Raw genomic sequence first — 14,268 nt, 5'->3', positions numbered from 1 at the left:
CTTCCTGCTTTCTTACTCCTTTCCTCTTAGATGTATTCTACCCCCTTCTAGCTTTGAAGTTGACCCTACTTTGAGCTACGGACTAGACTAGTGACCTCCAGAGGTCCATTCCAACCAACATTTTTTAGTGATCTTATGACTATCTGATAATCGCAACATTTCTTGCAAACAGTTTCTTCTGGCTTTCTCTAATGTAGAAATCTTCATTTTCTTCCCTAAAGTTGATGAGTCCACTCCCAAATGCATTTATTCTTCCTTAATCATTACCGTGATCTCCGCCTTTCGTCTCCTTACAGTTCTTTCTTATGCTCCCCCTTGGTCTGTTTTGTCGCCTTACTTTTAATTTATAGCACTTTGTAGTTTGCATACCTCACAGACGGTGTGCAAGAGACTCCTGAAGAGCTCGAGAATAATACTCCTTTGAGCTGTAGATCATCTCCAGATCAACTATCAAATATTTCTTGAGATCAGGTCCTGTAATTGTTATTACAGGATTATTGTAATTGTATTGTCTGATGGCACTGGCAAAGAAAGTTAGCTAAATGAGTTTGTTAGCTGTGCTCCAGTGAGCAGTAAGCACTCTTGTGACTTGCACTCTTCTGCACAGCATCGTGGCCTCCCTCCAGGGCAGGGCCAAACACCTTTTCCTGTTAATATTCCTAACTTCCTATATATAAAACTGGATCTTCTGGAGAGAAGCTTCCTTTTCTCTCTTCAGTAATGAAAGTAAATGGAGATTAGTGTCTCCATGGGAAAAGCCTACTTTAGTTCCTTGGTTGATGTGTTGTAATGATATTCATAGTCCTGGGTCAAGCTGAAAATACCAACGTTCAAGGAAAATTTCAGCAAGAAAATGGAATTTTAAGTCCATAACTGCCTTCTGAAGGTGTTCATATAATTTGAATATGACTCTGAATTAACCCTAATGTTGGTTGGGAACAGAGGTTCTTATCTAATCTAAACCAAATCTTCCTTTTCTGTTTACAATTTTGATTTCCGTTACATTCTCATTTTTTACTTACAGGGATAATTGACTGAGTTCCAAAACTGAGTAAAAATCATGAGCCGAACATAATTATTAGTCAGAGAGAGAATGTGAAATATCTGAGGAGAACTGAGCACCAGGATCCTTGACTAGTATCCCAGATTAAAAAAGGGAAGGCTGGATCGCTCAGTTATTTTAAAATAAGCTTCAGTATTCTCATATAGCCTTTCAGTGGGAGGCTCTTTGACTGGTGGCTTTGAAGCCAATTACATGCCTAATCTAATCAATGTTTCTGAGAATTCTGAGCAGAAGTCATCAAAGGCATGAAATATCTAAGGCATTTCACAAATGACCCTTTTTTGACAGGTACACAATGTGGATTAGTTAACAGAAAAAAAGCAGGAAAACGAGGGACACAATGCTTCTTTTTTATTCTTCTCATGAACGTACACAGACATACATGCATTAAATATATCAATCTGTAAGACTCAGTTCTTGCAGCTGGTTGTGTTAGAAGAATTGACTTTGCTGTCATGTATTCATTGTTCGATTTAATTGGCGAAAGTAGAATTAAGTTTGTCGTGTAAAACAAGGATTGATATGGACTCCAGAAGATGTTTTTTAAAAGCTCATTATAAAAAGTTCTTAATACATAGTTCTCTCGACAAAATGAAAATGTATGTATAGTAGTAAGAATGAGAGGACTGTAAATTAGGCAGACTTCATTTTTTTTTCCCATTTTAAAACATAAAATGTATTCTCATTGAAAGAGAGAATGTTAATCTCTGTTTATTGTGCTTTTTTGAGAGGGAGCTCTTTTTTGATAATCACACAAGTACAGATTATAACCTTAGACACCATTAGATAAACATTATCACCTTACTGTTATGTTACTGATGCTGAATTTTTACAGCCAAAGCAAGTCTCTCATTAACTACTCTGAGTAGTAAATGATAACTTGTGAAGAATCTGGAGTCAAGCTTGGAAAAATTGTTTATATGTGCCTCTGCATTTATATTTTCTTATTGTTTTATTTCCTAAAATCTTTGAGGGACTGGGGAAAACAAGGTATTTACTGTTAGATTTTATTAACACTGTGATGACACTTTCACATTTATTGCAAAGCATTTGATCATATCTTGGCATAGAGTGTGACAGTATGTAAGGAACTCCATCAACTTTCTTCCACTTCAGTTCTGGAGTAACTTGTATTTTGTTGACATAATAGTGACTTCAGAAACATATTATGCTTTCCTACTCATTTTTTTTCAAAACAGTTAATGAAGCTCAGCAAACAGCATCTTGGTGAAGTTCTCGCTACCTGAAGTTCTGCAGTTGTATTTCGTTCTCATCCAATTCCTGTGTTAAGAAAATGTGCTTAGATTGAGAATGTCCTTGAATATTGAATATTTCAAAAGGCTTAATACCCCCTTGTGTATTTTACAGACAACCCTGGGCTAGTGAGCCATGTTCCAGTTGGCATTAGAATCCTGGATGTCAATGACAACCCTCCAGAGCTCGCCCGAGAGTATGAGATAGTTGTCTGTGAGAATGCAAAGCCTGGTCAGGTAACTCAGTTATCTTTCTCCCAGTGAGTGAAATGAATGGTTTTATTTCTGTTAATGCTACATCTGTAAGAAGTTTGATTCAGGCAATATGGCAATATTATAATTCTTTTTGATTACATTTTCATATATTACATTTGACTGAGCTTTTTATTTGTATTAGACTGAAGGAAGTAGACTTGGGAATTTATGCAAGGTATCTTTCTTGTTGCTATGAAAAAAAAAATCAGCTTCACATCTTCAGTGAAGATGGGAAAACCTTAATCTTGTCACGTAACATAGATTTTGTAAAGCCACTTTCCTGAACAGTGAAAATGAATGAAGAAAATACAACATCTCTTATCAACGTTGCCGTGTGGTGGCAAGGTTTCAGATACACCTCAGGACAATGGCAGATTAGTATGGCCGTGGTCCTCGCTTTTTGCGTGTTGGTAGCTCGTAAGAGTTTGTATAGAAAGTCATGGTGAGGGTGAACCTGTTTGTGTAGGCTCATCAAAAGATGCTGAACAGGTTTTCACAGCTGTAAGGATAGTGAGGATCAGAACGGAGATGAAATAAAACATGCCAACCACTGCTTCTGTCATTGGTACACTTCATTCCTGTCCATGGTTTGACAACTTTACCAAGTTCCTTTGCTGTTTAGCTGAGGCTGAGCTTTTAGCTAGCACTTGATGCTAGCTAAATGTTATTAAATGGTTTGTTGGTTTTAATTGTGAGCTCATATCTTTCTTAAGGAAGACATTATTAGTAATAATAGTTTTCTCATCAAATCGTTAAAATGACTGTACATAAATGCAGAGTGGCAAATTTACATTTTTGATTTGAGAATATAAAAATGCTATACTGTGTCAGACCAAAGGTTGACCCAAGTTATCATGCCTCTGACAGTGGCCAAGAGTTCAAGCCTAGAGAGCAGTGTAAGATGCAGGGCAAGCATTTATGCTACTTTCTCAGAGTATTTCCATGGTCTCAGATCATTTGCAGATCACTTCCTGATCCTGATCCAAATGTGGTTTCTGTGTTTTTAATAATGCTTCAGTAATCCTCTCACATGAACCTATGTAGCTTACCTTTGAATAAACTTCTGATACCTGCTGCGTCTTACAGCAGGGAATTTGCAGATTAATTGTATGCCTCCGAGAGACCACCTCCTTCTGTTTATTTTAAATCTTTCCATACCGTCTTCATGTGATATTTACTAGTTCCTGTGCTGGAAGAGACAGAAAGCAGTTGATCCCTATTTATTATCACTGTGCCATTCATAAATCTGCAGTGCATCTGCCCTTACCTGTCTCTTGTTCAAACCGAAGAGTCCTACTTAATTGGACAGACCATTATAGAGACATAGTAGACCTTTAATCGTTCTGCTTGTCCTTCTCTGAACTTTCTCCAGCTCCTCTCTATTTGCCTTGAGATGCGGGAATCAAGAATCAAGATGCAGATATGCAGTGTTTTATAATTTCTTACCATAGCTTATGCCTTATAGTATATGATGATCTCTGCTTTGTTCTCTAGTTACAACTTTCCTAGTAATTCCCAACAGTGGATTTACTTTTTAAGCACTAGTAAGCCCTGAATGAACAGAAACACCTGTCATAATGCCACTATTAATGGTGACAGCTCAGAAATCATCACCATCATGTATGTAAAGTGAAGACTTCACATGTATGTATACTGAATTTCATCTCTCTTTGTATGGCCTGGCTACTGGGTATTAGGTCTTCACTGTCAGCCCTTCTTTTTTCTACCTGGAATAACTCTGTATCATAAGTAGACCCGGTCACGTAATTCTTCGTACCCTTTTACAAGACAGGTATAATTATGCTGACCAGCAAGAGGCCCATCGCAAGGCTCTGTGGACTGCCCTTCAGTGTAGGAACAGATCATTTACGGAAGAGACCCCTATTTCCTCTTTTGTAAGCAATCACCTGAGCAAGGACCTTCCCTCTTATCTTAGAACTGTGTAGTTTTCTTACGAGCTCTTACTCAGAGACCTTTTTGAAAGCCTTTGAAAAATCTAAGTAGATCTAATCAACAGAATATCTCATACTAACATTCCTATTAGAGCAAAAATAATAACTTTCTGAATACCTCAAATAAGGCCAAATATAAGAGAATGAAGACTTGTAAAAGACTAAATATTAAAAAAATGTGAAATTCTCTTTAAGCAGTTGCAATTGGTAACAACATACTGTGATCTTTTAAAAATTACGTAACTTAAAGACAAAGCCTATCTTCAATAAGCATGCAGCAAGGCCAGCTCAGAAATGCTCTATTTGCCTTGGGGGTTTTTTTGAGTCACTAACGCCTCTTACTAGCAAAGTTTTAAGTGCCCAAAAGTAGTTTTGTATATGGGACGTTATGAGATATTTAAAGGATCAACTATGTTTTACTATAACAGTATTTGCTGCCGATTTGTATCAGCATTGTATTTCTCTCTGGAACTACTATTCCTAGTGTGAATGATTCTGTGACCTCTGCAGCATTGCAGTTTAACACCCAATATTAATGCTTCCTTGAAAGGCTCTATAAGCAGTACGTTGATTTGAAAGCCTGGATCAGCATGTTGATGTATTTCTAAACAAGCAAGACTGCACTGTATACATGTCATCATATACTAATTTTTATTTGTATAGCACGAGAAAACTTCAGAAAAGAGTGTGATACCATTGTGCTGTACAAAAAAAAAAAAATCACAAAAGTACATGGCTCTTGCTCAGAAGGTCTTACTGCCTGGCTCAAGAAAGGAAATGGCAGTGTTCAACAAACATTAAGGAAAGACAAATAAACAAGAATTACAGAGTAAGACAACTGTTCCATGTGCTAAAAAATGTGCCCGACTAGGTGGTTCTGAATCACTGAGAAGACACTATTTACTCTGAATTATCCATCATTGTGTGAGAATGATTCAGAAGATAGACACTAAAGAAAAAAATTCCATCTGGTACTGTAGGTTCTTAGGGCATTTCTGCTTGACTAGTGCTCGTTATGAAGTTATTAGGCATCCGGGCTGGGCTTCTGCCCTGAACTGACCTCTGAGAGTCCTTACTTCTTTCCTCAGGAAATCTAGGGAGACTAGCTGCCTCCCGTTAGCATTTAACTTAGGGATCATTTTTCCCAGAACTCTATTTTGAATTTATTGTGTGCGGAATAAACTGATCATTTGCTTTTGAAAGGCTTTCTGCATTTTATTGGTTCTTTATTTTCTTAAGGAATACCTATGGGGAGAAATCACAACATCATTTAATTTCACAACCTCTCTTTCCTTCTTCCTTTTCCCTCCAACTTATTTACTTTTCAAAAAAAAAAAAAATCTAATGAAACTGAAGGAATTGTACGTAAATGAAACCCCTAAGGCATCTCAATAGGAAAACACTTGTGAGAAGATGATCATTTGTACGTTTAAGTCCTAACTTTTCTCCCTTAGCAATCACCTTGTTGAGGAGATAAATTCTATATCCCGATAAAGCCTAGTAGATATTACATATTAAAGTATATTAAGCATCTGTGATTAGATCTCAGATGGCATCCAGACTTGGAGAGCTCTATCTAATTCTGATTATAAATATCCAGGATATTTTGGGAATGATTGTGAAATCAATCATTAGCCAGTAGAGGAAAATCAAATTTTGCAATCTCTCACAAGGTAACATTCTAATTTAAATTTTGCTTTACTTCAATTGTGACTTGATTTTTTATTTTTAAGAAAAGAGGGGCAAGTGGTGATGTAAAAAAGTTGAAATGCTTTGGTCTGAAAAAGTGAAAGCGTGTAATGTTGCTAGTTTTCTGAACGTTTCTAACTTCCTTGTTTGTCTTGCCAGAGTATGACACTATTAAAATGTATGGTTAGCCTCACTAGTCATGTTTCACCATAGCATGCCACTGATAGTATTTTTCTTGGTGTTTTTCAGAAGAATAATAAAAAAAGTTGTGATGGTTGTGACATGTAATTTCCCCGACGGTAACCATCACCGTAAATTAATACAAATGTTTGGGTGCATGCGCACGCGCACACACACACACACACACACACACACACGCGCGTGCACACATACAACTTTTTCAGGAGCCCAGTGTATAAATATGAGCTACCTCTGTCTGGATGCTGTTATTACCAATAGCCAAAGGACAAGGTACACCTATGCCTCTAGGTAAGCCTGTGCCACCTATGGCAAGGTTCACCTATGCCTCTGCTATAAACTCGTCATGTAAATTTGCTTAATTATTGATTCAGGTCTGAGAAGGATCTTAGTAGAATTTAGCACCTATTCTTTTTCCTATTCCATTAGTCCTCCTCCCTTCTTGAGAATCTCTTCTTCCTTTTCTAGTCATCTCTTACCTTTGAAAAGATGGCATAAGCCTTCAGCTGCATCACTTCAGTGCTGTCACTGAGCTTTATCACGGTTCAGAATCTGTGTCTACATTCTTATTTTAAGCAGCTTTGGTAAGCTTATTGGCCTATTAAATTATAAAAGGATTAACAGTACGTTTTGATATTAAGAGGATGCACACTTTTGTTTCTCATTTCTGAATAAACTTCTTTAACATCTTCTCCCTAGAAAACATGAACCTTTTTATGAAAGGCTTCGAGTGCCTTTTAAAGCTAGTAGGCTGTACTGAAGGCTTGATCAAAGGTATTTTTGTTGCAAAATGACATGTTTTTGAAGCAAGATCCTGTAAAATGTCACTGAACACTTTATGTAAGAGAGGGCAACAGGACAAAAGTTTATCTGCTAGGCTGTCAAATATAAAAGCTGAAAACGTGTGGCCAAATAGCATATTATGTTCAACTAAATAAGTGTATCTAGTATAATCTTATATCTCTGCTTTTACATGTTAGTTGTTTCAATTGTAGATATACCATCTTTTCAAAATTTGATAATGATTAGCTTTTACCAAAAAATGTCACTAAGGTTGCCATGCCTTTGGCAAACTTCAAGATTATACATGTTTCAGATTGATCTTATTCTGCTATGACTTGGCAAAAAAGTATCATGGCAAACTTCAGAAATATTCTCAGCAATTATCAGCAGTATAATTATCACCAATACTGTTAACTTGCTTAACAGTTTCAGGCGTATGTAGTTCTGTAGACTGATACTGCAGTTTGCTAGCTTCAAAACGTACTTCTCTTTGTTTGCTTCTCTTATGTGAATAGAGGTTGAGAACTGTGTGTTGTTTTCTAGTTTTAAAATAGTCAGGACCACAAGAGCCATCACTGTTTACACTTCCGAGTTCAGTCCAGACAGAATGCAGTCAAACACTGAACGGAAACATTCTCATGAGAAGAGCACTTCTCCCTCCCCGTTTTACTTTTCCCTGCCACAGTCCCTGTGCAACAGTCTGCTTGGTCTTCACTGGATATATCACAAGAACATCCTTTATTAAATTCTGCTTTGGCACTCCGACTTCCGTGCCCAGCATGAATATAAAAGCAGAGGCAGAAATTTTGCTTGGTCATGCATTCCAAGAGCTTAGCTCATTTTTGGTTGAAATTAAAATTTAAAAATCATCAGGGCTTTGAAAGGTAAAGGTCTGACCTTTCAAAAAGCTTCTCCAGTGCACAGTTGCTACATCTAATTCTGTTCCTTTTGGGCAAACCAAACTAAAATCAGGAGTGGGCTGCTGTTCTTCATGTTCTATTTTCTGACAATTTAAAACTCATTCCTAGCAGGAATTTTAAATGGCGAGCTGGTTTTTTGTGTCGATCATTTTAGTTATTATTTTTCCTTTAATATTGTTAAAATGCATCTAATTATTGGGATGGCTAGCAAATGATGCTCTGCATGGACCTCGCTGTTCAGACTCAATTTTGCTAAATGAAAGTATATGTTTAGGCACAACTGTAATTCTGAAAGTCACCAGGAAGCAGTGTAGATGGTGAAAATCTCTTTACTAAGTAGAGTCCTGACCATATTAGAATGTCAGAAAGTATAGATGTTTTAGATGCTTTTATCTAGCTCTGCAATATGATTCCTAAAATATTTCATGCTAGAGAAATCAAGCTAATGGGCCAGTCATTTCATAGGTTGAATGTGGCAGCGCTCAAGTAGAAAATTAAAATAAGCTAAGTTTGAAAATCCTGCTGAGGTCAGGTGATGCTTGGGTCAAGTTCAAATTTCAACACATTCACTCTTAATCTTTATTTCAGGTAATTCAGACTATCAGTGCAACTGACAAAGATAACTCTGCAAATGGGGCAAGATTCCATTTTTCTCTTGATGAAGGGCTCTCTTTGAATCCCAACTTTACTCTAAGGGATAATGAAGGTAAATCAAAGCTATTAATCTATAAGAAATGGATCTCTTTTTTTCTGGGATGTTTCACTGAACGGATCAATTTCCATGTGTTTCTTGACAGAAGGGGAAAACTGTGATCTTTCATCACTGAAGCGGCTGATATCAGGGCCATGGTGGTATATACAAAAATTTGCAAACTATGAGTAATCACATATTCCCTTCCCTTTTTATGTACATTTTATTTTAGTGTTTATACGTCATGGTTTTTCTTCATACATTCAGGACTGTCTTTAAAAAGTGGGTTAATGAAAATATGCTGGCATTTTGGTCCATTTCTAGGTGAATTACACCCAATGGGTACAGTCAAGTTTATTGCCCTTCTTAAAGGAGAAACTAAGATTTTAACGGGCCTAAAAAGTGGAATTTCTACTTGCTCTTATGAGTGTAATACCCAGACTACATCCTCCAGTGCTTCCTGGGTGATACTGTATCTCTTCTTGTCCTTCCTAACAAAGTATGCCTAAAAAAGCACAGTCAGACAATCATAGCAAATAGGCCTAGAGGGAAGAGTGCCTTCAGAGTCATCTGGCCAAGTGTTTTTGAACATTTCTTAAATGAAAGAACCGTCCAGCCTTTCCAGAATACCAAAACAAACCTCACTATCTTATTGAGTATTGCCCCATGGTTTCCATTTTGCAACCTGATGAAAATGAGCATAAACTTTAAGTGCTCATCTGTTGCTCACGTCTTGGGTTTTTATGTATGTGTGATGGGGGAAGGAGGTGTTTGTATGTGTGTCTGGACATTCTGATTTTATTTTACAGTTAGATTTTAGTATTAGGTCCATGGAATACCTTCTGACATCTTATAGCCAAAGAGTCATTTGCAATGACTGAGAAGCATTAATTTCATCATTGAATCTAAGACACATATAGTGATGTTTAAACTGTTCTTCAAAGATATTTTCTGGTCTGTTTTTTGAAACCTTTCAGGAAGCCTTTCAGGATATTTCATAATCTTCCTAAAGAACCTCTTCCATTGTTTAGCTGTGCTTACAGTTAGAAAGAAAAAAATTCTGGTCATGTTATTTGTTCAAACTATATGCATGGCCTTTGTATTCTAGTCCCAAAAGAGATCTAGCAATATTAAAAAAATGGTAGAAATTGAAAGACAAATTCCAGTATAAAATATTCCTTAAGTAACAGCCGCCGCCGCCCTTTCCCAGATTAGTGCATCAGTTCCATTCAGATCATGATGGTGCATTATAGCAAAAGTCAGAGACGGGTTCCTGGAATAAATGAAGACTGTTCTATTGTGCGTTTTTTGCATTTCAGTATAAGATTCAAATAAAATTATTGAATGCTGGACTGCGATGTCATGTGTGAGACCATGGCCACATTCCTTTCAGTACAAACTACTTATATCGAGCCACACTTTTGAATGACTCTATTAAACATTTGTACTTCTTGATATGTGAGTGAATACTTGATGATTTTGAACATATTTTTATTAGGATCTGTATACATGTATCACCACTGTGTTGTACTTCAGGGACTGCATGAAAACATGAGTTATTTACCTACACATATTTATAAGAGGGTGAGGACTTTTCATGAATCTCTAAAGCAGCAGTTTCAGGCTTTGGATATAAGTATGCAGGAGTAAGTATTTGCTGCCTCTTTCTACTTCCCCAAGAGCAGTGAGTGCTGGGTTTACCAACAGCAGAGGCCAATGTGTAAAGTATCCTGATTTTGTTTTGGTAGGGCAAAGTAGGGGAGGGAAGCAGACTCTGATAGGTGTCCTTTAAGATTAAGGCCTACTGGAAATTATGTTCCACCTAAAGAGATACAGAAGTATGCACTTTCTGTAGCATCTTGCATAAAACTACTGTATTTACCAAGACTCCAAAAATGTCTCCAGTTTACCCCTGTAATTAACATAGTAACAATTTGACTCAAATCATAGCAAGTAGTTTAATTTAGCAAACAACTAGAAAACTCTTTAGAATTTAAAGAATTGGCACTATTTTACTGAATGCATGGCCCTTGGATTATGTTGTTTAAACACTGCCCTTTATTGAAACCTTTGCTTTACAATACAATCTATATGTAAAAATATGCGTGAGACACTTACAAAGTGCATTTCCAGTTGCACTTCTCTGGCATTTACACCTTTCATATTTATCATCTCTTCCTATTCAGAAATAGAATTTTTGTTGCTTTCTAGTATTGGAAATAGATGAGAGATGATGGGAAAAAGAGTCATTTCTTATGTCTGTTACAAGTTTGCACTCCTGAAAAATCATGTTTTTGAGGATCAGCTATTAAAAAGAAAAAAAGGTTAGAATGCTCTTAACATGTGATAGCCACTATTCTTCCTTTTGAATTTAATAATTCTGTAATGGCTGGGATACTTAGAGATTTTTTGTTTTGTTTCGTTTTTTAAAGAAAAAAAAATACAACAATTGCCTGAAAACAGTTTCCAATAATGTTTTGCAAAATGGTAAAAATGAAAAACTGGATGTCAGTTTGAAAGTGGTACACAGTGATACTTATATCTATCATTGTGAAGCTATATATTTCCCCTGAAAGGGGGAACTTTCCAAGGGATCTTTGGAACTTAGAAATATTTTAACAGACATTTTCTTCCCTTGTTTTCATTACCCTGAGCAACAGAATTTTGCTCTGACTTTGAGCCCCCAGACACCATCGGATTAACGTTGTGATACTCCATTATCATCAGTGGAGCTACAAGATCAAAAGACTGCAGTAGTGAACTGGATCTCTAAATTTTAAGACATATATCAGTGCACTTTCACTGTAACCCAGAGAAGCTGCACAAGTGTAAGACCACAAGTGTAAGATTTCTAGTTTATCCCTACCTATCTGTACAGACTGTAGCAGTATACAAACCCAATATATGTATGATTTAGATAGTTCTTCAGTAAGACTTCCAACACTGTCTCTCATGCTGTCCCCCTAGGCATGTGCAAATAAGCAGGCAGTGAGGTGGACTGAAAGCTGGCTAAACAGCCAAGCTCAGAGGATTATGATCAGTGGCTCAAAGTGCAGTTGGAGAACTGTAGGTAGCAGTGTCCCCCAGGTTCAGTCCTTGTTCACCTTATTCATTAATGACCCGGGCAATGGGACAGAGCGCACCCTCAGCAAGTATGCAGACTATGCAAAACTGGGAGGCATGACTGGTACAGCAGAGGGCTGTGCTGCCATCTAGAGGCACCTCAGCAGGCTAGAGAAATGGATGGACAGGAACCTCATGAAGTTCAACAAAGTGAAGTGCAAAGTCCTGCACCTGGGGAGGAATAACCCCCTGCACCAGTACAGGCTCGGGGCCGACCTGCTGGAAAGCAGCTCTGCAGAAGCTGGGGGACGTGGGGGTCCTGGTGGACGACAGGGTGACCATGAGCCAGCAGCGTGCCCTCGCAGCAAAGAAGGCCAACAGCCCCCTGGTCTGCATGAGGCAGAGTGTTGCCAGCAGGTGGAGGGAGGTGATCCTCCCGGGTCTGCTCAGCCCTGGGGAGGCCACACCTGGAGTGCTGTGCCCAGTTCTGGGCTCCCCAGTACAAGAGAGACATGGACACAGTGGAGCAAGTCCATCAGCGGCCTACCAAAATAATTAAGGGACTGGAGCATCTCTCATAGGAGGAAAGGCTGAGAGAGCTGGAGCTGTTCAGCTTAGAGAAGAGAAGACTGAGGGGGGATCTGATCAATGTGTATAAATGCTTGATGGGAGGGTGTAGAGAGGATGGGGCCAGACTCTTTTTAGTGCAAGAGGCAATGGACCTCAAATGAAACACAGGCAGTTCTATCTGAACATGAGGAAAGACTTCTTGACTGTGAGGGTGACTGAGCGCTGGACCAGGTTGCCCAGAGAGGTAGTGGAGTCTCCATCCTTGGAGATATTCCAAAGGCATCTGGACTTGGTCCTGGGCTATGTGCTCTAGGTGACCCCGTTTGAACAGGGGGGTTGGACTAGATGATCTCCAGAGGTCCCTTCCAACCTCAACCATTCTGTGATTCTGTGATTCTTATGACTCATGCCAATAATATTCTGTGACTTTAGCAAAGGAATATTCTGTGACTTTAGCAAAGGAAATAGATGTTAAAGTATCAGTCAAATAATTGTTCCTATGACCAGTTAAGCCCACAGCTCCGGAGCCTGAGCTTGCACCTGTACTCAGTAATAATCCACAACGTTAAAGCTCCAGCCTTTGGATACGCACAGCTTATAACCCTCTGGAAAATGTAGGTCAGCAGACAGCCACAGGACTGTATCAAATATACAGTCTGGGCAAATCAAAGAATTGCTTGGATCACCTTTTGTGTTCTGTTCTTTACAATTTTAATTTTAAGGACAAATGGAAAAAGATTATGATACTTTTTCTCCTACTGGCTGTTTCTTATACCATAGCCGATTCTCTGGTGCTGGCTGAGTTTTTTCATATACTGACAAAGTACTCTTTAGAGAAAGCAAAGGTTTCAGTGTATGAGCAAAATGTTGTGGTATCAATACCCATGTAAGCAGGACAGAACAAGAGCAGCAATAAAATTTCTTTGCTATACAAAGAAAATTCATTAAGTTGTGATCATTCTCTGAACTCTAGTTCTAGAAAGCAAACCCAGGTAAGATGCCTTTTTGTTTTCCTGGAAATTGTACTTATGATGACTTTTTAATGAAAAACAGGGCTGTTGACAATTTATTCTGTTCAGCAAATGTTGCATTGTCAATTAAAATCTCAGCAGCACTTATTTAATTTGGAGGTGGTTTTGTACTGCAGTTCAGATGCTACATATCTCAGTTCTTTGTTGGCTGTGTTCTTCTCACTTTATTTTTTAAGATGTTATTATAGATAATTTTTAAACCCCTTTCACTGTATATGTGTGTATATATATAAGTATGGGGGAGGAGCTCTTTATGTGGATGTGGATGTGGATATAGGTGTGAAATGTCTTAAATATATAGCTTTTGCCTAATCAAACATACCTGCTATTGCATGTCCCATTTAAAACTTGCCAGGTCAGTACAGGCTAAAAGCACCTTCCATCAGGGAATCAGAACAAAGATGAAAGGACCTTTTCATAATAGAGCTGTTTGAAAGCCCTGAATTTTAAAATCATACTTTTTTATCCTGAAAGAATCATATTTTTTCCAGATATTTAAGGAATGGTTGATATATTTGTCAAAATTTGTTAGTTTGATGGAAAATGCATATAAGTTATGATATCCACAAATGATAATATATAGACATACACACTTGCCTGATCTCTCTTTCTCTCTCTCTCTCTCTCTCTCTCTCTCTGAGTTTAAGAAATTCATTGCATTTTTCTACCTATTTTATACCTGCTAGAGATCTCCTGCAGAAGTTGCACCATGCTCTTCAGGCAGTTGGCAAAAGATTGAACCTCCAGAGGAGAGTTAATTTAGGTTCAGGGGAGCATTTATGACTTTTAAATGCTGTAAA

The 14,268-nt window shown here is 37.9% G+C and overlaps 1 protein-coding gene across 19 annotated transcripts in view; it reads left to right on the top strand.

Annotated features, from left to right (window-relative positions):
- CDH18 (cadherin 18) overlaps positions 1–14,268 on the top strand; it is a 562,593-nt gene that overhangs the window by 533,161 nt on the left and 15,164 nt on the right. For all 19 annotated transcript variants that reach the window (XM_068931463.1, XM_068931461.1, XM_068931473.1 and 16 more), the window contains 2 exons: positions 2,432–2,553; positions 8,702–8,819. In XM_068931463.1, coding sequence (XP_068787564.1) covers positions 2,432–2,553; positions 8,702–8,819 — 240 coding nt within the window. The remainder of the gene's footprint in view (positions 1–2,431; positions 2,554–8,701; positions 8,820–14,268) is intronic.

Source organism: Struthio camelus, chromosome 2 (genome assembly GCF_040807025.1).
Source record: "Struthio camelus isolate bStrCam1 chromosome 2, bStrCam1.hap1, whole genome shotgun sequence".
Lineage (NCBI taxonomy): Eukaryota > Metazoa > Chordata > Aves > Struthioniformes > Struthionidae > Struthio > Struthio camelus.
This window is presented reverse-complemented; position numbering and strand designations above follow the sequence as displayed.